General features: G+C 42.5%; 1 protein-coding gene across 3 annotated transcripts in view; it reads left to right on the forward strand.

Moving 5' to 3' along the window:
* Window positions 1–1429: 1429 nt before the first annotated feature.
* Window positions 1430–26191, forward strand: part of chka (choline kinase alpha) — a 37677-nt gene continuing 12915 nt past the window's right edge. The window contains exons 1-4 of one of the 3 annotated variants that reach the window (XM_061821778.1): window positions 1433–1937; window positions 4366–4474; window positions 8436–8489; window positions 24091–24204. In XM_061821778.1, the coding sequence (XP_061677762.1) occupies window positions 1702–1937; window positions 4366–4474; window positions 8436–8489; window positions 24091–24204 (513 nt within the window). In that variant the 5' untranslated portion in view covers window positions 1433–1701. Of the gene's footprint in view, window positions 1938–4365; window positions 4475–8435; window positions 8490–24090; window positions 24205–26191 lie in introns of all 3 variants that reach the window. The other 2 variants (XM_061821780.1, XM_061821779.1) reach the window with 2 other exon arrangements.

Here is a 26191-nt window from a genome sequence, read left to right on the forward strand (position 1 = left end):
GAGGAATTTAGAGAGTCCAATTAATGTTGCATGTTTTTGGGATGTGGGAGGAAACCGGAGTGCCTGGAAAAGACCCACGCAGGCACAGAGAGAGCATGCAAACTCCACACAGGTGAGTCCGGGATTAAACCCAGGACCTCAGAACTGTGAGGCCAATGCTTTCCAGCCATTGAAGAAACAAACACAACAAAATTGTGCTTACACGTTTTACTTACTCTGCATTTACAGGTGGCAAATAGATTTTCAGTCAAATATTTTCAACGTAGCGGCTCGGTGCCTCAGCTGTTAAAGCGTAGGCCAATCGGTTCTGAGGACCTGGGTACGATCTCGGCCCCGCCTGTGTGGAGTTTGCATGTTCTCCCTGTGCCTGCACGGGTTTCCTCCTGCATCCCAAAAATACGCAACATTAATTGGACACACTAAATTGCCCCTAGGTGTGTTTGTGAGTGTGGCTGGTTGTCTCTATGTGCCCTGCGATTGGCCGGCAACCAGTTCAGGGTCTAACCCCCCTCCCGCCCGTTGACGGGATAGGCTCCAGCCCTCCCTGCGACCCTCGTATGTATAAGCGGCAAAGAAAATGGCTGAATGGATATTTGCAACGCAAAATAGACTTGCGAACTTACATTGAGTTGAGCTTTCAGCCACGTTCCTATCGCCACAATGCACTTTACAATTATTTCTCTTCCTCTGTGCTCCATATTTAGATAATAGATTTGACCATTTGTTAGTTTATATTAGGCTATGTATGTATTTGTTAGGATTTAATCGAGTAGCTCAATTAACAGATACGCAAAATATCGTGTATGATGTGTGCTTAACCCTTTGGGTTATTGTAATCATATTTTTGAAATGCAGCGAACGTGTAGATATTAATGGAGATTACTTTAACTCTTTCTTTCAATCTACACAATAATGTCAATGGACAGTACTTGTTCCAATGACGTAGAATAAAAACTGGACTGCGCACAAGTCAGGGCAAAACATTGCTTTCACGTGAAAGTTGACGTCCTTTGACATCCCTACATTTGTACAATGTGAAACTTATTAACATCGAATTTAATTGGAATACGTTCGGTTTGGCTTTTTTGTTGCACTGTTGGCTATCAAAACCGTGCAGGTGGTCGCAAAGAACTAACTTTTCATCGATGTGTGTTGCAGCTCAACCTTCATTATTAACTACATATTTATCACATTTTTGCCATGACCAGAAGTCAGAGCCTGTTGACCATGGCGGAAAATATGATAGATGCAGAGTGAACAGTCCACTTTTTATTCATCATCATCATTCATTCATCATTGACTTGTTCACTGAAACAAGTAGCCATATGGCGCATGTTCTATGTCACCTGATGAGCGACGGAAGTGCGGTTTTGTTTGGGTTCCGTCCAACCAATCAGCAGAGCCAATTGGCGTACTTGGGTCATGTGACCTTAGTATCCCCGCCCTTTGCATCTTGCCTTAAACGTGTACTCGTCGCTCCCATTTGCTCCATTCTAGAGCAGTAATCAACGGTGTTCGTCTAGTGGCTCCTTAACAAAGCTTAGAACGTCACGTTGCTATTTGTCGGAATTTTACAAGTTACAATTTGCTGTTTGAAAATAAGCAATAAGGCGTTTCATTCATATTGAAGGAGAAACTGCTGAACACGTTAGTGTAGGGATAGAATTCGCCATAAAGCTTTCTGGTGTTTATAAAGCTGAAATGAAGACCAAATTTATCAACGGGGTTTCCTCTTCCCCCTCCATGTCGCTGGGTCTGCTGGTGACCGAGAACACCTTGCAGGTTCAGCCTGATACTCAGGAGAACTTCAAGGAGCTGGTCCGCCCCGCGTCTCCCGAGCAGGACACACGCTTGAATGCTTACCTCTGGTGCAAAGAGTTCCTCAACGGCTCGTGGAAAACCTTGGCGCAGAACGACTTCCAGATCACCATCATAAGGTAAGTCGTGCGGATTACAAATGCGACTGAAACCCAAGGGAAATCCTTATCATTGCGGAGCACATGTACAAGCGCCTCACAAATAAAACTAAATTTACATCTCATACACGTTGAGTGTAAAAGACAATAGCGGGGCAATTTAGGCACCCGCATTAAACCACCACCCTCCCTTCCGGAAATTTAGCATTTCATTTGTACTTTTGTTATGGTTTGAATGATAAGAATAACCATACAGTAGTGTAATTTCATCCGCCCAGCTCATACATGGAACACTTGTAGAAATAGATCTTTTCATCTCAATTTTGCTTCTTCGGCACAACAAGTTTGAGTCTCCAATTAACGCACGTTTTTGGAATGTGGAGGGAAACCGGAGTGCCCGGAGAAACCCACGCAGGCACGAGGAGAACATGCAATGTCCATACAGGCGGCACCGGGATTTCAAACCCCGTCCTCAGAACTGTGAAGCCTACGTGCTACAACTGTGGCACCGTTCCGCCCCTTCTGAATGAATAATTAAACATTAAACATACGTTTATTTTAATATTATTTCAATTACTGTAATTACAGAAATCGTTGAGAGAGGCCACATAGCTCAGTAGTTAGAGCATTGTTTTGGTAAACCAGAGGTCGTGAGTTCGTATCTAAAGTAGTAAAAACTGTGCCAAACAAAAATGAGCGTTCATCTGAGATGTCACGCTGTAGCGACCCCTAAAGAAGAAGCCGAAAGAAGACAGAAATCCTTGAGAATTAATGCAAACTTTAGATTTTTTTGTTCAAAAATGCTAGCTGACTGGCCCAGAAGAAAGAACAAATGTGTATTTTTCTCCTACACGTAGTAGGTACATTAGCTCTATCAAGTTGGGAGTGCGTCATTAGGAAAAGCCCTAAATTAGCTGGCAGTTTTTTTGGGTATTTTTTTTTAAAGCTTTTAAATTGCTTTGAAGTTTTCACTTGGATAAATCTTTAATCACTGATTCAGTCAAAGGTGAGTAAGAATATGTCACAACTGTTTCTTATGTGCAATAGTAGCTGTATGAAAAATTGGCGCTAATTTGGTGTGTACTCAACGATTTGTTTGCATCTGTTAAAACTGGTTGTCACCGTGTGGAAAAATTGCTGCATTGCTTTTGCAAATGCAGATGAGATAATTTAATAATAAACCTCAGGAAATTTTTCTTTCAAAGAGTCAAGGTTTCAGTCACGCTTTACATCGATTTTTGGATGTGTCGATTTGGGGCACAAAATATCAGCAAACCCTTAATCCTAATCACATTCTCACAAACTAGGGCTCAATTTATTCACGCTGGACTCATCCATGCAATTATATCATCTATGTTAACATACACGTTTTTGAATATTTTAGCAGTCACTCACATTTGAAAAATGTACGGGTCCACCAGTCATGCCCACAGATATAAAGTTGCGGGTGTGTGTTCTGTTTGTAATTATGAGTGTACCTTATAAGAGCAGGAGAGGGGTGGGTTCAGGTAAACTCGGAATTAGAAGTATGCTGGGCAGTAGCTCGTTGTTAGAGACTGTGTGCTTCCGTGTTTAAAAAAAAAAAAAGTCAGGCTGTGGTTCACTGCGCTAGATCGGTTTTCATGTGCACTGACAGTGTGCAACAAGTGCGCAGTGGCGCAGCTTAGAGGGAACACTGATCAAGACCACACAAAATAAGCTATGTCTTCCAATATATGTATTTCTACTCTTTTAACAAAATTTACGCGCATGATTTTTTCATGCGGAACTCTGCAGATTTGCAAGTGCGATGGCGCACAGTTGCATACGCGCGCGACAAATAACAGTGACTGTTTTAGTAACATCCAAAACCTAAAACATGAGTTACACAATGGTTGGTTTGAGTGACAAACTGCATTACAGACAAATCATTGAAAGATATAACTGAAGAGAGGCCTTACTTTAAACCCGACCTTAGTCAGAGAAATTGGTTTGATTATGGCATTTGTGATCAGTCATATAATTCACATTGTCTGTGTTGAGTTTGCATGTCCTCCCCGTGCCTGTCTGGGTTTTCTCCGGGCTCTCCGGTTTCTTCCCACATCCCAAACACATGCATGAATTGGACACTCTAGATTGGCCCAAGGTGTGAGTGTGAGTGCAACTGCTGTCTGTCTCCATGTGCTCTACCATTGGCTGGCAACCAATTCTGGGTGTACTCTGCCTCCTGCCCGTTGACAGCTGGGATAGGCTCCAGCACTCCCATGACCCCTTTGAGGATAAGTGGCTAAGAAAATGGATGGATGGATTAATGAAACAACTAATGTAATTTAATCACTATTCTACTTAATGTAATTGTAAAGAGAAAATGAATGCTGACCGCTTGATGTGGGTTGCTTCTTCCAAACCGCATAGTTTCCAATGTTTCCTCCTTCATTCTGTTTGACATGCTGAGTTATGTCTCTTCCAGGGGTGGGCTGAGTAACAAGCTCTTCCTATGCAGCCTCCCAGACAGTGTGGATAGTGTTGGGGATGAGCCAAGGAGCGTTCTGTTGCGCCTTTATGGGGCCATCCTGCAGGTGGGAGTCTTTTCTGTTATTGTAATTTCTCTAATAGCTCCTGGCCGTCTTTTCACTACACAAAGTCAAAAGTGAGATAAGGACTTCCCAAGGATACATTCTTTTGGTTAGGAATGGGCGTACACCGTGGAATATTTTATGGCTGTTTTTTAATATCAGAAATCAGAAATGTAAAGTAATACACCGATTGTTTAACTTAATTTGCATGAACTTTAACTTGTCTTCTTTTAGGACATTTTCTAACCGGTGTACTTATCTCAAATACTCTTTTGTTACTTAATCCAAAACAAAAACTGAACAGAAATTGTGGTTACTGTGTTAGAACACAGAGAGAAGAGGTGGAAGGGCTTTGTGTGTGTATGTGTCTGAAGTTCATAGGCTGATTATAGTGTGTGCGTGCGCGTTGATGTGCGTTTGTGTGTTTACGTAAATGTTAGCCGTTGTCGTACATAGTGATGTACCCCCATGGCTGTACATGCATGTGTTCTTTGCCGTAGGCTTCCCAAAGGAGCGTGCCTTGGGCACTCTTGTTCCCTGTTGAACCCACCAAAAAACGGTACAGTATGAGATATCTGAAATCTCAGACTAATACAAAGACGAATTGCACACTCATGTAACGCAACCCTGACTGCCAACTCTAATATTTTATAGTGTGGAGAGAGAACAAAGTGTTCAATCCTTCTCCTGTCTCTTTTCCCCTCTCAAAGTGATTGTACTTAACCAATCACTTGGAACAACTTTTGAAACATGTTAAAAGTTAGAGGGGCTCACCATCAGAATAATTTTTATTAACCAAGTATGTCAACAACACAAGCAATTTGTCTCCAGTAGTTTGAGCTGCCCCGGGAAGACATACATGTTGAATATGACAGCAGACAGACAGCCAAATGACAGAATACTATAGAGCAGTGGTTGGCAACCCGAATCTCGAGAGCCGCATGCTTTCATCCTTATGTCTCTCTACGTGTCTTATGAAAATAAATAAGTCGCTGCTTGAAGTGTAGGTTATTTGTCTCAAAAGGGCGTATAATGTCTTCTTAAGTCAGTTTTTAACTTCTTTCTTCAAACCTTGCGCAATTTTGATGATCACCATTCATTCGCCTTCAGAGACGTTTGACAGCATTTGACTTGTCAGCAGGCAAGTTTGACAGCCGGCATGCGCGGAAAGCCGAGCGACACCAAAACTGCACAATATCTGAAATAGTGTTTCATTTGTGTTTATTTAATTGTAGTTGTAAATTGTAAGATTACTGTGATCTCAAAACGCATTATTGCTCAAAATGTGCGTCACACTCACAGAGACTCCTCTCAGACAGCATCTTAAAGTCCTGGATAAAAATGAAAGTGACTTACTACGGCCCTGATTTGTAGACTTTGTGCGCTGAAGTTCAGGAGCAGGTAAAATAAATACTTATTTTCATTGTTATGTGAAATAGTGATGGAAAAAGAGTCCATTGTGTTGTAATACCCTTGACTATGGGCCTTGGGGAACAGAACTTGATTTTCCAGACTATACGTCGCTCCGGAGTACAAGTCACACCAGCCATAAAAGCTATAAAAAAGAAGAAAGACATATATAAGTCGCACTGGAGTATAAGTCGTATTTTTGGGGGAAATTTATTTGATAAAAGCCAACACGTACAACAGACATATCATTAAAAATTTAAATGACGAACAATTTAAAATAAAAATAGAATAGGCAACAACAGGCTGAACGGTACGCTTACATTACATGACACAACTGAGAACGTGTTTGCTATGTTAACATATTAATAGTTATTCCGATAACTATAGCATGAATAACTTACTAAGAAGTTTACCAAAACCGTCCACGTCACTCCAAATACCCGGTTACTAAAATCCAATAAAATCTTCATCCTCGGTATCACTTCTAAACGAGTCCACCAACTCCAGAGGTAAACGACGTGCCGCTTCATCTTCTACATCACTTGCGTCAGACTCTTTGTCAGTTGCGGTTACAGCTAGCGTATTCCAGCCTTTCCTAATCCCAACAGGATTGTTTTGGTTGTCACGGAAGCCCATACTTTGTTGAGCCATCCAATGACTTGCCGGAAAGTTGCATGGTGGCTTTACCAGTAAGCTGTGCTCTCCATCCGTCATCCACTGCTTCCACAGCAAGGGTTGGGAACCTATGGCTCGCGATGCATACCTGGCTCTTTTGGTGGTTCCATAATGGCTCGCGGAGCCCTCATAACGACATACTGTACACGTGAATTCTGTCGTGCGGGCAACTTAAATGATGCAACGAAAGTTTGTTCTCGTAGGGTTGCCGTAATTTGGGGTGGCAGGCAACGCAAGTGATGCAGAGACAGTTTGTCCTAGTGGGGTTGCCGTAATCCACAGGCTTCGGGTCGAACGCCGAACATGTCGGAACAACTACGTTATTATGGAAATGCTTTTGACAAAGGTCGCTCAAAAAAAACCCCCAAAAAAACATGAGGGGTACTGAAGTTTTCAACAAGAATGGACAGCCTTGGTGGAGAGGGAGGGTGTTGCTGTGTGTCTACATTCACAGATGGGGAGTATGCCAAAGCATTCGTCCTCAATGTTGCCGTTAAACATTTTGCCAACTCCGCATAAAAACAAGATAATCAAACAAAAGACATGCCTTTGTCAAGAACCATTCACCATCGCAACATTATGATGGCAAATCAAATTGCTCGCCCCTGTGACAGTCACTGTCAAACATTAGACACACAGAGAGAGAAATTAAAATGTCTTGTGGTATATTTAGCTGAAGCTTGAGCCCATTTGTACTATGTACTATTTCTTCACACCTGAACCAAAAAAGGAGAGCACTTGTTTATTCCCTCGCATCGACATTCGAGCAGTTGAGTCACACAGGAATTTTTATTGTCTAGCGAGGAGAAGAAATTGATAGTTTACGTGCAAAATTGTTGCGCACGTTCACTGCTACATTTGAGCTGGGTATGAGCCACTTTGTTTCTTTCTATCTTTTTCTTTCTTTTTTTCTTTTTCTTTCCTTTTTCTTTATACCTTTCTTTTCTTATAGCTTCTTTTTAGACAGTTATTTCTGCCCATAAAGTAGCAGTACCCACAGGAAGCAGATTATGCAAATATGCTATTAGAAATCATTTAGAATTCCAAATAGTAACACATTAACCATCCCTACACTTGAGTGATAAACATTCAAGTACAAGTGTTTCTCTGAAAGACTGTACTTGTTTGAAGTGCTGACATTTGTATCCAGCCTCACCATGAATAAAAACAAAACTCAATCCCAATAGGGACAACCTTTTAAGTTAATCACTTTCAGTCATTAAGCCATTTGTAATGGATGTGTCAGATATTTTTAGACTAGATGAGACCTGAACTAGTTAATACCTGCTATGGAAGTGCTAATGGGTCTCATGCTAATCCAAACTTGACTTTTATTGCCAAGAGATTTCCGAGAATAAAGACTGGGTGTCCCTCACCAAGGTAACGGCACCCATGTTCTGCATAAGGAATTCCATCTTAGAAAGTACTGTTTAATCAAAAAGCTAATACGATTAAGTGAGTCTGATTTCATTACCAATGTGCACAAGTACTAATGATTAAACAAACCTTACTTGCACAGGTGCCGTTTCTCGGTAATGAAAATATGTGAGTGGAATGTTGTACCCTGAGTAAAATAATAAAATAGAAGATGATATTTTTAGCCCATTTGAAGTTAATATAATATTTGATTGGGTCAGTAAATACAACCCCATCTTGCATCTTCATTGATAATACCTTCTGCCTTCTTCTTTCTTCTCACTTTTACATTATGCCTGAAAACAGCTGAGAGAATAGTGATCATTCTTCCCCAAAAGAATGTGTGTTTTTTTTTTTTTAACTCCTTCTGATTATTTGCATCATGGGTTTGACTCGGTTTGTATGCTCATGGATTGCTTCTCATGTATTCATGGATAGTTCTTTCCTTATCTTTTGTTGATAGATGTCCTGTAATAAAGGAGAATCCCAGCAGTCAAACAAAGAGAATCACTTTCAAGTAAGTAACGATTGTGCAAATGTACAGCATGTTCCTTTGCCCATTGTCTGCCCATTCAACGCGTATTGTACATTGTGTCTCTAAATTCTTAGTTCCTCTGTTGGAGTGTGGTGGGATTTTCTGGATGGAACGCTTGTCTGAAAATACTTTTCCTTCCAAATTCTTAATTCCCATCTGAACTGTGGTGGTATTTTTTAGATGAAACTCTTATTTTGGGAACTCAAATCAAATCAAAAGCCCTTGTCATCATTCAACAAAATAACTAGCACTTCTCCACAATATGATTGACCGAATAAAATAGATAATCATCTTGGGTATGAGGTAAAATAACCTAAAAAAAAAATATGTACAATCAAGGCATAGTTATTGCTAAAAGAACCTACAAATAAATGGTGTATTCTTAAGTCTTATTCCCCCTGTCCAGGCCTTGATAATATTATTAAACCCCAAAAAAGCAAACAAGAAGTCCACTTGTATAATTTTAGATTACAGTACTGCTATGTTTAAGGGTTTTAAATTCAAGGAGTTGATGGCTTTTGGGAAAAAGCTGTCTTTGAGTCTTCTTGTCCGTGTTTTGTAGGACCTGTAACACCTGCCAGAGGGCAGCCGGTTACACAGGTGGTGACTAGGATCGGAAGAGTCCTTCATGATGTTTGTAGCTCTGCTGTGATAGCGAGAGCTGGCAATTTCTTCTCGGGATGGCATAGAGAAGCCAGTGATCTTCTGGGCCCTGTTGATCACTCTTTGGAGAGCTTTCCTGTCTGCTGTTGTACATCCAGCATACCATATTGTGATGCAGTATGTGAGGATCCTCGCCATGGTGGTTGTGTAGAAAGCCAGCAGCAGCTTAACTTCCAGATTGTTCTTCCTGAGCACTCTCAGGAAGAGGAGTTGCTGCTACGCCTTTTTCACCACGGCTGGGGTATTTACAGTCCAGGTGAATTTATTCATAGACTCCCAGAAATCTGAAGGAGTGGACCCTTTCCACACACGCCCCATTGATGAACAGAGACCAGGTCCATGCAGCAAGTCCAGGGTGATTTCCTTTGTTGTGTGAGGTTGTTTGCCAAACACCACTTTGACAGTTGCTGGGATGGGCTGGTATCCAGTCAATCAGGACTATTAACCCACTTCTGCTTGTCTTGGACAACTGGCTCTACACATGTATCTGGTGAGTAAGTTGTTGAGATTTACATGTTAGAGTTTGAAAGCCTATAAAAGTGGACGCATATGAATACTTCTTTGCTGGATCTGTTCTCAAATCAAGACTAAATCCCGCGTAGTGATGGACCCACTCAGATTTTTTCAATAGAAATACCAATCTTTCAATGAATAAACCCTGGTTTTACACAAACTCGTATTCATTAACTATGATTGTTGGGGGGGGGGGGGGGGAGGACTGTCGGCTCCTCCGTACACGAAGCGTGTTGCGGCCACACGTTAAACTTTCGTAAACTTCTCCGTGACAGATGTTGTTTTTTTAAATATGCTTTATTCTCAAATGAGTCCTATGCGTATTTAAAAATTGAAAATAAACCACTGGGATAGGTTTCAGACCCCGTACAAGGAAGCACATTGCAGCCACACATTGAACTCGGGTAAACCTTTGTGTGACCGACGGGTTATTTTCCTTTTTTAAAGAAGAACAATGCGTATTGGGGGAAAAAAAGAAAGGTCTGTTGAGGAGAGGTTTACCGAAGATTAACGTGTGGCCGCAACATGGTTCGTGTACGTTAGAGACGACTCCGTTTTTTTTTTTTTTTTTAAATGAGTTGTTCTCAAATGAGCCGACTTGGCAAATACTTCTTGGAAATTTGAGATTGAGAAGAATAGTTCCTACCTGAAGTGATTGCTACACAGTCGTGTGTATTTGATTGGCCACCATCCATCACGTTTAATTGCTGAAATCCATTGATCTTTTCTCGTCTTTTCTGTTGGTATTCCATAGAATGATCTCTTTGAATATCTGTCTCGTCTGTTGTGACAACCAACAGCACAACAAGTCTTGGACATTGTGAATATTGTGCTCGGGTTCAATGTCCCCCACACTGTCGAGTAGCTCTTTTTGACCGGCAATATGGTGCAGTGAAAATAGTGATGTCACGTGCACAAGCTCTATAGGAGTGGGTTCAGTACACAACCTTGAGGGGATCCTGTCCTGAGGGTGATTGAAGAAGAGATGTATGGGGCTAGTCTGACAGACTGTGGATGGTTTGTGAGAAAGTCTTTAATCCAGCAGCAGATGGAAGGAGATAGTCCAAAGGAGGGAGAGTTTGCCAACCAAAATACCTGGGATGATGGTATTAAAGGCTGAGTGCTATGAAAAGCATCTTCACATAGTTCCTTTCGTGTTCCAGGTGACTCTGTGCAGTGTCGAAAGCTATTGCGATAGCATCCTTGGTGGACCGATTTCCTCTGTCGGCAAACTGGTAAGGGTCGAGTGAGAAGGGAGTGAGCCCCTTATGTGGTGTGCAACTAGCATCTCAAAGCACTTCATGATCACAGGTGTGAGCGCAACAGCCCTGTAATCATATTGACTGTCAATGGCTGATTTTCGGGGGACGGGGATGATGCAGATTTCAGGCAGGAGGGAATGTTTGATTGTTGCAGGGAACTGTTGAACATTTTTGTAAAAACACTGGTCAGTTGATGAGCACAGGCTTTTCAGTACCTTCCCCGGCACTCCTTATTATATATTAACAACTTTCCTGGTGTTTCTCACTTCCATATTTCTGTAATGCCAATTTCTGAAATGCCAGTGTGCTGCTGATGGGAGGTAGTGGTGATGAGACTGAATTTGATCTGACAGAATCAAAGTGAGCAAAGTAATGATTTAGTTCCTCTGCCAGCGAGGTGTCTGTGTTTCTGGCACACATCTAGTCATATTTGTTGTAGTTTGTGATGTGTTGTCATGCCTCCCACATCTTTTTGGAGTTATTTACTGTTAAGGACTACTCAATGTTCCTTTTGTAGGCCGCCTTGGCCACTTTGATGCCTCTCTTTAAGTCTGCTCTGTCAGCACTGTACTATACCTAGTCCAGTGACCTGAAAACGGTGTTACAATGTCTCAGGAGTGCCTTTGTCTCTCGGGTCATCCAAGGTTTTTGGTTGGGGAAAACCCAGAGCAGTCTATTGACAGTCACAGTGTTTATGCAGTTTTTGATGTAAGACAGAACTGTAACTGTGTGTTCCTAGAGGTTCTGGTGTTCAAATAATTCCCAAAAATTACTAAAAACTGTTGCTGAGAGAGTGTAGTCTCAGGCTATGTTGTAATTGTCTTTGTTTACAGCCTTGTTTGTTTTTCTAAGCGGATGTATGTGGGCATAAGGATGACGCAAACATGATCGGATTCAGCAAGAAGGGGGAGGGGGGTGGCCCTGTATGCATCTTTAATGTTGGAGTAAACATGGTTCAGGGTTTTGTCTCCTCTGGTGGGACACTTCACAGATTGGATGAATGTGGGTAGAACAGTCCTTAAACATGCTTGAAGTCATCACCAACAGTAAATACTCTCAGGGTGGGGGAGCTGCTGTTTGTTTACAGTCTCAAGTAGAAGACTAAGTGCTGTGCTAACTTTAGCAATGACTACCATTAGCTCCCTCGTTAGACAAAAGTGTGTAAGAGACTGCAAGGACCTCTAAATCAGGAGAGCAGTGGGTGTCGATGATTCTACTGTTAGAACACCAGTTGTTGTGAAAATAAACACAAAGCCCTCCTCCTCTGCTCTTACCGGAGACTTTCGTTCTGTCCTGAAGATTTAGTGTATGGTCCGCTCTCGAAACTCCACCATCGCAAATGTAGCCACACCTTCATGATGAAAATAACACTGCAGTTCCAGACAAAATTGCTCGTGGCTAGTTAGAATTGCAATTCATCCATTTTGTGTGTTATGGAACTTGCGTTGGTGAGAAAGATGGTTGGTAATGGTGGTCTGTGAGGTTGCTTCCTTAGCTTCACAGCCAGGCATGACCGACATCCTGGCTTTTGTTTACGCTCCCGCCGCCTTCTCTGTCGCTTGCTGGGTAGACTGGCTATCCATGGAGATCTCGGTGGCCTTAGGTTAGGGTTAGTTAGTTTATCTTTTGTTTGTTGAAGAGCTGCTGCATACGTGGGCGCCGCCATCTTCACAAAATGAGTGAACAAAGAAACCAAATCTTTGTTACTCTTTGGGTGATTGTCCTTTCGTTAAAGAAACTTTCCTGTCTTGAATGCGTGGATGACTCAAGAGTTATTTTTGAAAGAAGGTCAATTGAAAGCTCAGCTTGAGTCACCCGCAAACCTCACAATGACCTCTTTGTCACACAGACCTCTCACATAGTGAGAGTGAACAACAACCCTCTTCATCATATGATCAAAATGATGTCATTAGATTCTTGCCTTTCGAAGCAATGTATTGTTAGAATTGTTATTGCAAAATCTTTTATTTTGTGCACCTTTGACCGAAATTAGCTGAACACACACCGCTGTAATATGTAGCTTAAGTTAAAAACATCGAACCAATTGGTTTAAAGAGGATGTAGTCTGGGGCTGGCAAGGCATGCCAGCAACTCATTTGTGCAACATCTCAGTTGGGGGGTTTCAGTGGCTTGTTCAAGGCCTGAACAGTTTTAAGCAAATTAGTATATCTCCAACAACTATTTCCTGTCTGTGTTGTTGTTTTGGTGATCTGCACTGTAATTCTGGACTATAACCCTCATGTTCCTGATCCAAAATCTTTAAAAGACTGAGCCACAGCTGCACCCCTTTTCTCGAGATAACCTAACCTTGATCGTCTGCAGTGGGTCTGGTCAAGGTAAATCCCATTTCTGTTAGAAGGGCTGACACTTCATTTATACCTTTTGATCTTATTTTCAGACCACTCAGCAATGTAGTGCAACATCTATTTCCACTTGGTTGGCTGTAGATGTCTGCAAACCCTACCAGTGTTGCGTCACACAACTTATTTTAGGCTTTATCAATCGTGAGGTGACCCAGATTCAATAACTTTTAGGTTCTCAAACTCCAATTCAGATCTGGTTCATGTGGCAGCTAAAATGTAGTTATCTTTACCTTTACTGGCTTATTGACACACATTAGGGGACAGATAAGTATTGAGGGTGTTGGAGCAGCTGTCACGGGTTCACCGTACACTTGCTGAAACACTCTTAAGACCAGTCATAGTAATGTTCCAGCACAGGTAGTAGCTCTGATCCCAGACCTTAAGTCATCTTTCAAATTCGCTTGCATCAACTTTTGGTGTAGGAAATACTACGAGGAAGGTGTGGAGACTCTTGTAGGAATGATAGTCCTGTTTTTTTTTTTTTTAAATCCAAATTGTGACTTGTCAAATGTCTGCATAGTTCTAAAATGTAGTATAAGCTTGTCCTTGCGGGGAAAATACAAAAGAATTTCTTTAATGAAGTCTATTACTTTGTTAGAATATTTTTGCGTGGCCTCACCTCCTTTTATCTGAGCAACCAAACCTTACACCTAATGTATGGTGGATGCAAAAGCACATAGGCCAAACTATGCTTAGTGGACATCAGTTGAAAGCTGAGACATAGCACAGTACTTTATAATTACAATTCACTGAAATTTTTGCAGACTTCGGCTAACGGGTCAATGGTATGATTAATATATGCCTGCATTTGTCATAAGCAAGCAGCACGGGGTAGGACCCAAATGCAGGACTTCAAGGGAAGGACGTGGATTTATAAAGATTGTTTAATTCAGGCAGAGATCGGTACACGCGTAGCAGTCCAAAAATGCAAATGCACAAAAAACATGTGGCAAAAGGGAAGGTCTAAAAAACATGAAAGGGGGGTCAGATAACGGCAAGGCAAAGACATGGGAAAAAAAGCCCATGACTATGAGGCACAATATTGCAGGGCCTTAGCAACAAGGCAACTATCTCACGCACACAACAAGCTAGCAGCCAGGAGCAACTGCGCACACTGCAGTGGCAAAACCATGCCCCTGATAGCCTTAAGATAATTTTGAGATATTAGATAATACACACACCGGATATTTTAAACTGCATGTGGCCGCCCCTGCATAAGTTACAGCATCACATAAGAATGGGAAGCTTCCTCTCTGCAGTGGGAATGATGACAGTTTGCCTGTGACAAGCAGGCAAATTTTTTTTATTCAGAGCGTTCGATTTGACTTCATGTGCTGTTCTATTACATATGCTGAAATAAACAGTCTGTACGCTACATTACAAGTACAGTGAAGAAAATAAGTGTTTGAACACCCTGCTATATTGCAAGTTATCCCACTTCGAAATTATGGAGGGTTCTGAAATTTTGATCATAGGTGCATGTCCACTCTGAGAGAGATATTCTAAAAAAAAAAATCCAGAAATCACAATGTACGATTTGTGTGATACAGCTGCAAATAAGTATTTGAATACTTGAATTCTGACACTCAGAGACCCGTTAGTCCGCCTTTAAAAGTCCACCTCCACTCCATGGATTATCCTGAATTAAATGCACCTTTGTGAGGTCGTTAGCTTTATAAAGACACCTGTCCACCTCATACAATCATTAAGACTCAAACTTGTAACATGGCCAAGACCAAAGAGATGTCCAAAGACACCAGAGACAAAATTATACAACTCCACACGCCTGGAAAGGGTGACGGTGGAATTGTATAGCAGCTTGGTGAAAAAAGGTCCACTGTTGGAGCAATCATTAGAAAATGGAAGAAGCTAAACATGACGGTCAATCTCAATCGAAGTGGAGCCCCTTGCAAGATATTACCTCGTGGGGTCTCATTGATCCTTAGAAAGGTGAGGAATTAGCCCAGGACTACACGACAGGACTTGGTTAGTGACCTGAAAAGAGCTGGGACCACCGTTTCCAAGGTGACTGTTGGTAATAGACTAAGATGTCATTGTTTGAAATCATGCATGGCACTTAAGGTTCCCCTGATTAAACCAGCACATGTCTAGGCCCGTCTTAAGTTTGCCAATGACCATTTGGATGATACAGAGGAGTCATGGGAGAAGGTTTTGTGGTCAGATGAGACCAAAATGGAACTTTTTGGTCATAATTCCACTAACCGTGCTTGGAGGAAGATGAATGATGAGTTCCATCCGAATAACATCATCCCAACTGTGTAGTATGGGGGTGGTAGCATCACACTTTGGGATTGTTTTTCTGCACACGGGACAGGCCAACTGAACTGTATTAAGGAGAGGATGACCACGGCCATGTATTGAGATTTTGGGGACCAACCTCTTTCCCTCAGTCAGGGCATTGAAGATGGATTGTGGCTGGGTCTTTCAACTTAACAATAACCTGAAGCACACAACCAGGAAAACCAAGAAGCATATCAAGGTTCTGGCATGGCCTAGCCAGTCTCCAGACCTAAACCCAATAGAAAATTTTTGGTGGGAGCTGAAACTCCGTGTTTCTCAGCGACAACCCAGAAACCTGTCTGATCTAGAGATCATCAGTGTGGAGGAGTAGGCTAAAATCCCTCCTGCAGTGTGTGCAAGCCTGGTGAACTACAGTAAAGGTTTGACCTCTGAAATTGCAAACAAAGGCTATTGTACCAAATATTAACATTGGTTTTCTCATGTGTTCAAATATTTATTTGCAGCTGTATCACACAAATTGTTTAAAAAAAAAAAAAAGTCATACATTGTGATTTCTGGATTTTTCTTTAGATTATCTCTCTCATAGTGGACATGCACCTTCGATGAAAATTTCAGACCCCTCCATAATTTAAGTGGGAGAACTTGCAATGTAGCAGAGTGTTCAAATACTTATTTTTTTCCACTATAACTGCTGTGGCTGGTTATGTGTTTTCGTTTACTTAAATGCAACCTATGTAGTAGAAGAAATAACATAAGTTATATTTGCATTCAGTTGTTTATTTTTTTTAGCAGGGGTCAGAAATCTTTGAGGTTGAGAGATCCATATATGCCAAATATTTTAAAATGTTGTTTCAAAAGAGCCATACAATATTTTAAAAACTAAACACAGTTGTATTCGCACATTTGTGTAAGACCAACACTTTTAGAGTACAATAAGTCTTTGAATTCTTTTAAATATATATGTTATACTGGTGCTAATGCATGATGACAAAAGTACTTCTTAACATGAATGTGACTTCTGGTGCTGCATGATTTTCTTAATGGCTTTGGAATCTGTTTCATACCTCGTTAGATTAAACTTCGTGGAAGGCGTTTAGACTTCCACCCATTAATTGAACAGTTCTTGCCGACAGAGGCATGTCTTTTAACCGTTTAATTATCTTGTCTTAATGTGAAAAGTTGTCAAAAGGTTAATTGGCAACATCAAGCATGAATGCTTCGGCATACTACCCATCTGTGAATGGCATTTCATTTCTCACAATTACTAAAGCACCAGCAGCGCTATCTGAATTCCATTCTCCTTGTTGGGTCCAAACACTGATTTGCTGCTGACTAACTTAGACTCTGGAAAATAGCTCTTGACATGCTTTGTTCCTACTGTCCCCCGCAGCATATTTTGATGCATAGTAATTAGTAACAAATTAGACACACAGCAGAAACCTCTCTTTCTCCACAAAGGCTCTCCAGTCTTGTCGAAAACTGCAGTACTCATATTTTTTTTTGAGCAATCTTCATCAAAAGAGTTTCCACAATTAGTTATTCTGACCAGATATGCCTTCGACCCTTCTGCACCTGCGTACATCGACTGCCACAGCAAACTACAGCCACCTTAGTAGGACAAACTGTCTCTGCCTCATTTGTATTCCCTGCGCAGAAATGACTTCTATTTCATTATGAGAGCTCTGCAACCATCAAGAGAGGCAGATATGGCTCGCAAGCCATAGGTTCCCGACCTCCGTTTTAGATTAAGGACATAGTTCTTTGTACTTTACTGCACCTACATTTTGAATATAGATCAAATACAAGTCATATATATACATTTAGTTTCATCTCCTAATACTGTGCACAATCTTGATGGCATAATTTCTGCTTCAACATTAATATACGTACATCGCCTTCCTAATGTTATTGTTAAAGATGGACTGTATGTTTGTCAATCTTTTTGGTTGTTGTCATACTGTAATTACAGGCTGTTCCCACTGGATCATTAGCAATTACTGTACTACCAGAAGTATTTATCTATCCATCCATTTTTGTAGCCGCTTATCCTCACACGGGTTGGGGGGATTGATGGACCCTATCCCCGCTGTCAACGGGCACGAGGCAGGGCACACCCTGAACTGGTTACCAGCCAATTGCAGGGCGCACAGAGACAAACAGCCGAACTAACAACACCTAGAGCAATTTAGAGTGTCCAATTAATGTTGCGTGTTTTAGGGATGTGGGACAAAACCGGCACCGCCTCGTGTCGTCACCTTATCGGGGTGGTTGGGTTTGTGTATCCCGATGATTCTAGGAGCTAAGTTGTCTGTGGCTTAATGCCACTGGTAGGTTCACCCATGGCAAAAAAAAGTCCTAGGTGAGGGACCAGACAAAGTACGGCTCCAAAAGCCCGATGATGAGTACAAAAATTGGATCTTGGTTTCCCTTGCCCACACGTGGGTCACCGGCGACCCCTCTGGAGCCAGGCCTGGAAGTGGGGCTCGAAGGCGAGCACCTGTTTGCCGGGCCTGTACCCATAGGGCTTTGCCGGCCACAGCCCGAAAGGATAACATGGGTTCCCCTTCCCATGGGCTCACCACCTGTGAGAGGGGCAATAGGGGTCGGGTGCGATGTGAGCTGGGTGTGGCCAAAGGCGATCCGATCCCCGGCTATAGAAACTAGCTCTAGGGACATGGAATGTCACCTCTTTGGCAGGGAAGGAGCCCGAGTTAGTGCATGAGGTCGAGAAGTTCCAACTAGACATAGTTGGACTCTCATCTACGCACCGCTTAGCCTCTGGCACCCACTCCTCTTGAGAGGGGTTGGACTCTGTTCCACTCTGGAGTTGCCCATGGTGAGAGACTCTGAGCAGGTGTTGGGATACTTATTGCCCTCCGGCTCGGGGCTTGTACATTGGGGTTTGAGATTCTCCTCCCTCCGCCTTCAGGTAGGGGGACGGGTCGTGACTGTTGCTTGTGCTTATGCATCGAACAACAGTTCAGAGTACCCATCCTTTTTGGAGTCCTAAGAGGGAGTGCTGGAAAGTGCCCCCTCTGGGCACTCCATCATTCTGCTGGGGGACTTCAATGCTCACCAATGGTGAGGAATGCTGTCAAGCTGAAGGAGTCCCATCGGGCAATTTTGGCTTGTTCGATGAAGCCATGGAGAACCACTTCAGGACGGCTTTGAGGAAATTCTTGTCCAGTGTCCGGCGTCTCAGCAGGGGGAAGCAGTGCACCGTCAACACTGTATAGCTGGGATGGGGCACTGCTGACCTCAACTCGGGATGTTGTGAGTTGGTGGGAAGAACACTTCGAAGACCTCCTCAATTCCACCAACATGCCTTCCCATGAGGATGCTGAGTCTGGGTGCTCTGAGCCAGGTTCTTCTATCTCTGGGCTTGAGGTCGCTGAGGTGGTTAAAAAGCTTCTTGGTGGCAGGACCCCGGGGGTAGATGAGATTTGCCCGGAGTTCCTGAAGGCTCTGGATGTTGTGGGGCTGCCCTGGTTGACACGCCTATGCAACATCGCGTGGACATTGGTGACAGTGCCCCTTGATTGGTAGACTGGGGTGGTGGTCCCCCTTTTTAAGGAGGGGAACCGGAGGTTGTGTTTCAACTATAGGGGGATCACACACTGCCTCCATGGTAAGCTGTATTCAGGGGTGCTGGAGAGGAGGGTCTGTTGGGAAGTCGAATCTCAGATTAGGAGGAGCAATGTGGTTTTCGTCCTGGCCATGGAACAGTGGACCAGCTCTACACTCTTAGCAGGATCCTCGAGGGTCCATGGGAGTTTGCCCACCCAGTCTGCATGTGTTTTGTGGACTTGGTGAAAGTGTTTAACCGTGTCTCTCGGGGACTCTTGTGGGGGTTCTTCAGGAGTATGGGTTACCAAGCGCCCTAATACAGGCTGTTCGATCCTCGTACAACTGCTGTCAGAGTTTGGTCCGCATTGCCGACAATAAGTCGGATTCGTTTCCGGTGAGAGTTGGACTCGGCCAGGGCTGACCATTGTCACTGATTTTGTTCACAACTTTTATTGACAGAATTTGTAGGTGCAGCCGAGGCGTAGAGAGTGTCCGGTTTGGTGTCCTCAGCATCGCATCCCTGCTCTTCGTAGATAATGTGGTTCTGTTGGCTTCATCAAGCCCTGATCTCCAGCTCTTACTGGAGCCATTCGGAGCTGAGTGTGAAGTGGCTGGGATGAGAATCAGCACCTCCATATCCGAGCCTATGGTCCTCACTCGGAAAAGGGTGGCTTCCCCTGTCTGGGTCGGGGATGAGATCCTGCCCCAAGTGGAGGAGCTAAAGTACAGTGAAGAAAATTAGTATTTGAACACCCTGCTATATTGCAAGTTCTCCCACTTAGAAATCATCGACGGGTCTGAAATTTTCAGCATATATGCATGTCCACTGTGAGAGAGATAATCTAAAAAGAAAAATGCAGAAATCAGTTTTTTTTTCATTTTTTTTTTTTCCCGATTTATTTGTGTGATACAGCTGCAAATAAGTATTCGAAGACCTGAGAAAACCAATGTTAATATTTGGTACAGTAGTCTTTGTTTGCTATTACAGAGGTCAAACGTTTCCTGTAGTTGTTCACCAGGTTTGCACACACTGCAGGAGGGATTTTGGCCCACTCCTCCACACAGATCTTCTCGAGATCAGACAGGTTTCTGGGCTGTCGCTGAGAAGGATGGAGTTTCAGCTCCCTCCAAAGATTTTCTATTCGGTTTAGGTCTGGAGACTGGCTAGGCCACGCCAGAACCTTGATATGCTTCTTACGGAAGCCACTCCTTGGTTTTCGTGTCTGTGTGCTTCGGGTCATTGTTATGTTGAGAGACCCAGCCATGACCCATCTTCAATGCTCTGACTGAGGGAAAGAGGTTGTTCCCCAAAATCTCACAACACATGGCCACGGTCATCCTCTCCTTAATACAGTTCCTTCGTCCTGTCCCAAGTGAAGAAAAACACCCCCAAAGCATGATGCTACCACCCCATGCTTCTGGTGTGGTGTTTTTGGGATGGAACCGATCATTCGTCTTCCTCCAAACACGGTTAGTGGAATTATCACCAAAAAGTTCAATTTTGGTCTCATCTGACCGCAAAACTTTCTCCCACGACTCCTTTGTATCATCCAAATGGACATTGTCAAACTTAAGACGGGCCTTAACATGTGCTGGTTTAAGCAGGGGAACCTTCTGTGCCATGCAAGATTTCAAGCCATGACGCCATAGTGTATTACCAACAGTCACCTTGGAAATGGTGGTCCCAGCTGTTTTCAGCTCAGTGACCAAGTCCTGTCGTGTAGTCCTGTGCTGATTCCTCACCTTTCTGAGGATCATTGAGACCCCACGAGGTGATATCTTGTATGGGGCTCCACTCCAATTGAGATTGACTGTCATGTTTAGCTTCTTCCATTTTCTAATGATTGTTCCAACAGTGGACCTTTTTTCACCCAGCTGTTTGGCAATTTCTCCGTAGCCCTTTACAGCCGTGTGGAGTTGTACAATTTTGTCTCTGGTGTCTTTGGACAGCTTTTTGGTCTTTGGGATGTTACAAGTTTGAGTCTTACTGATTGTATGGGGTGGACAGGTGTCTTTATGCAGCTATCGACCTCACAAAGGTGCATCTGATTCAGGATAATACATGGAGTGGAGGTGGACTTTTAAAGGCAGACTAACAGGTCTCTGAGGGTCAGAATTCTAGCTGATAGACAGGTGTTCAAATACTTATTTGCAGTTGTATCACACAAATAAATCGTTGAAATAAATCATACATTGTGATTTCTGGAGTTTTCTTTTTAGATTATCTCTCTCATAGTGGACATGCACCTTCGATGAAAACTTCAGACCCCTCCATGATTTCTAAGTGGGAGAACTTGCAATATAGCAGGGCGTTCATACTTATTTCCTTCACTGTATCTTGGGGTCTTGTTCACGAGTGAGGGAAGAATGGAGCGGGATAACGACAGATGGATCGGTGCAGCGTCTGCAGTGATACGGACGTAGTATCGATCTGTTGTGGTGAAGAGGGAGCTAAGTCTAAAGGCAAAGCTCTCACTTTACCAGTTGATCTACGTTCCAATCATCACCTATGGGCACGAGTTGTGGGTCGTGACCGAAAGAAAGAGATCCTGGATACAAGTGGCCAAAATGAGTTTCCTCTGCAGGGTGTCCGGGCTCTCCCTTAGAGGTAGGGTGAGAAGCTCGGTCATCCGGGAGGGGCTCACTGTCGAGCCGCTGCTCCTCCGCATTGAGAGGAGCCAGATGCGGTGGCTGGGGCATCTAATTCAGATGCCTCCCGGACGCCTCTCGGGTGAGGTGTTCTGGGCATGTCGCACTGGAAAGAGACCCCGGGGACGACCCAGGACACGCTGGAGAGGTTATGTCTCTCTGCTGGCTTGGGAGTGACTCTGGATCCCTCCGGAACAAAAGTGGCTGGGGAAACGGAAATCTGGGTTTCCCTGCTGAAGCTACTTCCCCTGCGACCTGACTCAGAGAAGCGGTACAAAATGGATGAATAGATGCATGGATGGATGGATGGATGGATGGATGGATGGATGGATGGGAGGAAACTGGAGTGCCTGGAGAAAACCCAAGCAGGCACAGGGAGAACATGCAAACTCCACACAGGCGGGTCCAGGATTGAACCCGGGACCACCGAACTGTGAGGCCAATGCTTTACCAGCTGACTCACGGTGGCACCCAGAAGTATTTATTTGATTTATTTTGCTCACATTTATCACTTCCCTAATGGGTAAATTTCCAAGTAATAATCATACTAAATGAGTTAAGAATTATAAATAGCAGCTTCTTTCTACGTTTCCTTCTTATTGCTTGAAACCACAATTCTTTAATTTCTCGTCTTCAGTTTAAATGGGGTAACTCCTCATTAAAACTGTCCACGCATTGTCATAATGTAGCTCATTTCTCTTGAAAGCGATCCAGAATTCTGAATAACCAGTTTAAAAGTCTGTCATTATTTTGTGATTTACTTGTAATTAATTTTTTGAAGTATATTGGTAATTTCTTCATCTCTGTTTTGAGTACTGTGTGTTATATATTTCACAGGCGTCATGCAGAAACCAATCCTCAATCTCTAAACCACCACTTTTCTGGGAATAAGATGATTAGCATTGCAATGTCAAAAGGAGCAAGTTATTTTCAACACAAATATTGGTCAATAATTTGTAAAAAAAAAAAAAAAAAAAAAAAAAAAAATAATAATAGTATTAAATTAAAATAACATACTCACATAGCAACAAACTAGTTTTATCAATTTTGGTTAAAAAAAATTATAATAAAATACTCTGAAAATTTTTGGACACAACAGTTTTCAGCCCACCGCCTCTGATTTCTACCTTGCATAAAAGAGATTAAAACTAGTTGTTATCTTGCTGCAAGTGATTTAGTGCAAAGGGATTTGACACTTCATATTGAGGTACTCACAAAGTGGAGCATCTTTCCTGCAAGGCAAGGAATCGTCCTGCTGGACAGTACATTCCTTGGCTGGTAGCTAAAGACCTTGGTAGTCATCCCATGTTCTGCCTCTCCCGCCATTCTTCTTGAGGTTATTTACTCAGGTCTTAAAAGCCTTTTGTCCATTGCTAATTGGTATACTGTCTCTTTAGGCTGAAAAATAGTTTTTCTTTCAACAAGAGTGGCAAGGATATGCAAAGTTTGACAACAAAAGCCCAGAACACATTGCAGTCAGTAACTTTGGGTAAATGAAATCAAGTGAGAAATATGAGTGGAACTATGATGGAGATGGGGCAAAGCTAAGATGCACTTTTTCCATTATTCTTAGCTCTGTGGTGGCCTCCATTGAATATGTGTTGGTGTGTGAGATTTGTGTATTATCGAGACGAAGAAAGAAAGATGAGGCTGTCTACTACACTGCTTCAGGAGCTTCAACAGTGATTACTGCTGTTGCTGGGCCAACCCTTCTTGGAAGTTTTAATCCATCTGCTGTGTTTCCCTCACATTCCAGCAAGTGGCAAACCCAACTAATCAGCAACCACAAGATATTCGTCTGCCACTTTCTTTTGTCCTGGTTTCTTCTCCATCACCTCATTTTTACACTTCATCCCATTTCATATATGCCTTTTAAACTAATATCAGCCTATCTCATGCAAAAGGAACATTTTCCAAGTCTTTTCTTTTCGAATTATTTACTTGATGACTCAATGTTAGGCTGAGAAAACCCTGCTCACAAAGTCCCATACATGTCAATTATGGGTTGGCTATGGAGCGATGAGATTCTTCTTGAATTTGTTTTGAAATACAGTACCCTATCTGAGAAACTGGAGTAAACAATATATGGTCACATTATTAAGCAAATTTGAAATTCTTCATGGTCATCACAAAGAGTCACTTGCATCATTTGTTTTTATGCTGGATAAGGCTATGTTGTTTTTTTGTCTTCCAGATGCCTGAATGCCCCCCAGCCCCCTCATCCATCATTGTTTAGGTTGCTCATTAGGGCCATACTAGATAGCTTGAGTTACTATATTTATGGTTATTGCATGTCTGTTTTAGGGGGCTGAGGCCATGGTGCTGGAGAGTGTGATGTTTGCAATCCTGGCAGAGAGAAAATTGGGACCTAAACTCTATGGTATTTTTCCTCAGGGACGACTGGAGCAGTATGTGCCTGTAAGTTACCAGTTAATGCCAACATCTATTTTAATCTTAAAAGAGGACTTTGTTCAAAATTCATATGTACAATAAACCTTCCAATCTTAATTAATATTATTACATATCTTTTGGACATTGAAAAAAAAATTGAAAATAAAGAACATTTTTGAAATTCACACATTATCTGGATATGTGCCACAGCCCGACCCAGAAGACACATCCTTGACCCCAACCCATGATATTGCCGGTGCTTAGCATGACACACCATTCGTTTCTAGCTAGGCCAAGATACCGACGTGTTGTGCACCAAACTGCAACGAAACTGAGAAAATGACAAAACTTTGTCCTTCTATAATCTCCCATGGGATCAGCCTGACAGGATAAAGCTGTGGCTGTCACAGTTGAGGCTCGTTCATCAACCGGGAAAATTTGCACGCATCTAACCATTACTGGTTATTAGCCGCCTAGCTATAGCCTCCCGTGCCGATACTGTATAAGCAACAACATACTTTGAGGCCGCACAGTGGCAGAGCTGTAAAGCGTTGGCTTCAGAGTGTTCCGGTGTAAGCAATAAGATACTTGATGAAGAGGCAGTGTGGATCACCTGTAAAGCTTTGGCCTCACAGTGATGAGGACCTGGGTTCAATCCCGGACCTCCCTTTGTGGAGTGGGCACGTTTTCGCCATGTCTGCGTGAGTGTACCTTGCCTCCTGCCCATTGACAGCTGGGATAGGCTCCAGCACTCCCACGACCTTCGTGCGGATAAGTGGCTAAGAAAATGGATGGATGGATATATAGGTGTAATCACTTGAGGGAAGTCCCAAGTTTTTTTTTTTTTTTTTGCATTTTATATAGATATCAATAAACCATTAGATAGTCCTTCGCCATTCCCATAAAATGAGCTCACATTTTTGATTAACTTTGGACACAGCCCATAGCATTCATATAGCTCACATAGCATTCACATAGCATTCCAAGACTGTTAAAAATGTGTACTCACCCATTTTTTTCACTGGATGTACAAGTGGTCCTTTCATCAAACGGTCATGGTAAATTGATATGTAACACGTCTTCGTCCAAACAATCAACTTCGTATCTATCTGAGGAAGTAATGTAGACATGTTTATCGTGATCCAAGTTCATTCTGATACGCTCCATTTTTTGTTTTGACCTATTCAAACTCAAGACAGCACTGGCATTCCGCCACAGTTGGCATAAGGTCACATATAGAACACAAAGACCAGTCTTTCAAAACGAGCCTGTCTGGAAGATCTCCGAGATCCATGTTCTGTGATTGTTGTGCTCCTTTGTCAGCGTCACGCCCCCTCTCCAACATGTCAAGTTCCGCCAGTGTGTATTCTGCCTCAACCACATTGTACATTATTATTCTTGTTTTGTTTGTTTGCAATTATTTATCACAAAAATCGTCCACAAAATGCCAGATAGTGGACGTTCTCTGTTCGGTGAAATGTATCCACGAGCGATGGGGGATCAGAACAGGAAGCACTGCAGGTGTGGCAAACACTGATTGGCTGTCAGTTTTCCCAGTCGGGTTCATTGGAATGTCTGAGCAAGAGAGGAATTTAGTAATACTTTTCCAATTTAGAGATGTTTCCTGGTGAAAGCTGTGGATAACTCTGGCATTAAAAGAAACACTGAACCCTCATCTACGAACATTTGTGTGCGCCTATTCCTATGTTTTTTGACAAAGTCCTCCTTTAATGTAAGAGACCCACGCTTTTCAGCATTGCTTTCTAAATTCTACGTGAGCAATATGGTGAATTGTATTTAAATTTCCAGATTGGTTTATTGTTGTTAGATTTGCTTTATGTAAATAAATAAAACACACTGCATACTTTGGCCACTTGCACAATTTGAGATTCCAACCCAAGAATTGAATCAAATATTCTCCCTTGCAAAATGATCTGTTTAGCATGGTCAGAGAGGTATAGTTTACTTCAACATTTTTATTATCATTTAGTTTGCCGCAGTGTACAACTTAGAG

This window comes from Syngnathoides biaculeatus, chromosome 6 (genome assembly GCF_019802595.1).
Source record: "Syngnathoides biaculeatus isolate LvHL_M chromosome 6, ASM1980259v1, whole genome shotgun sequence".
Lineage (NCBI taxonomy): Eukaryota > Metazoa > Chordata > Actinopteri > Syngnathiformes > Syngnathidae > Syngnathoides > Syngnathoides biaculeatus.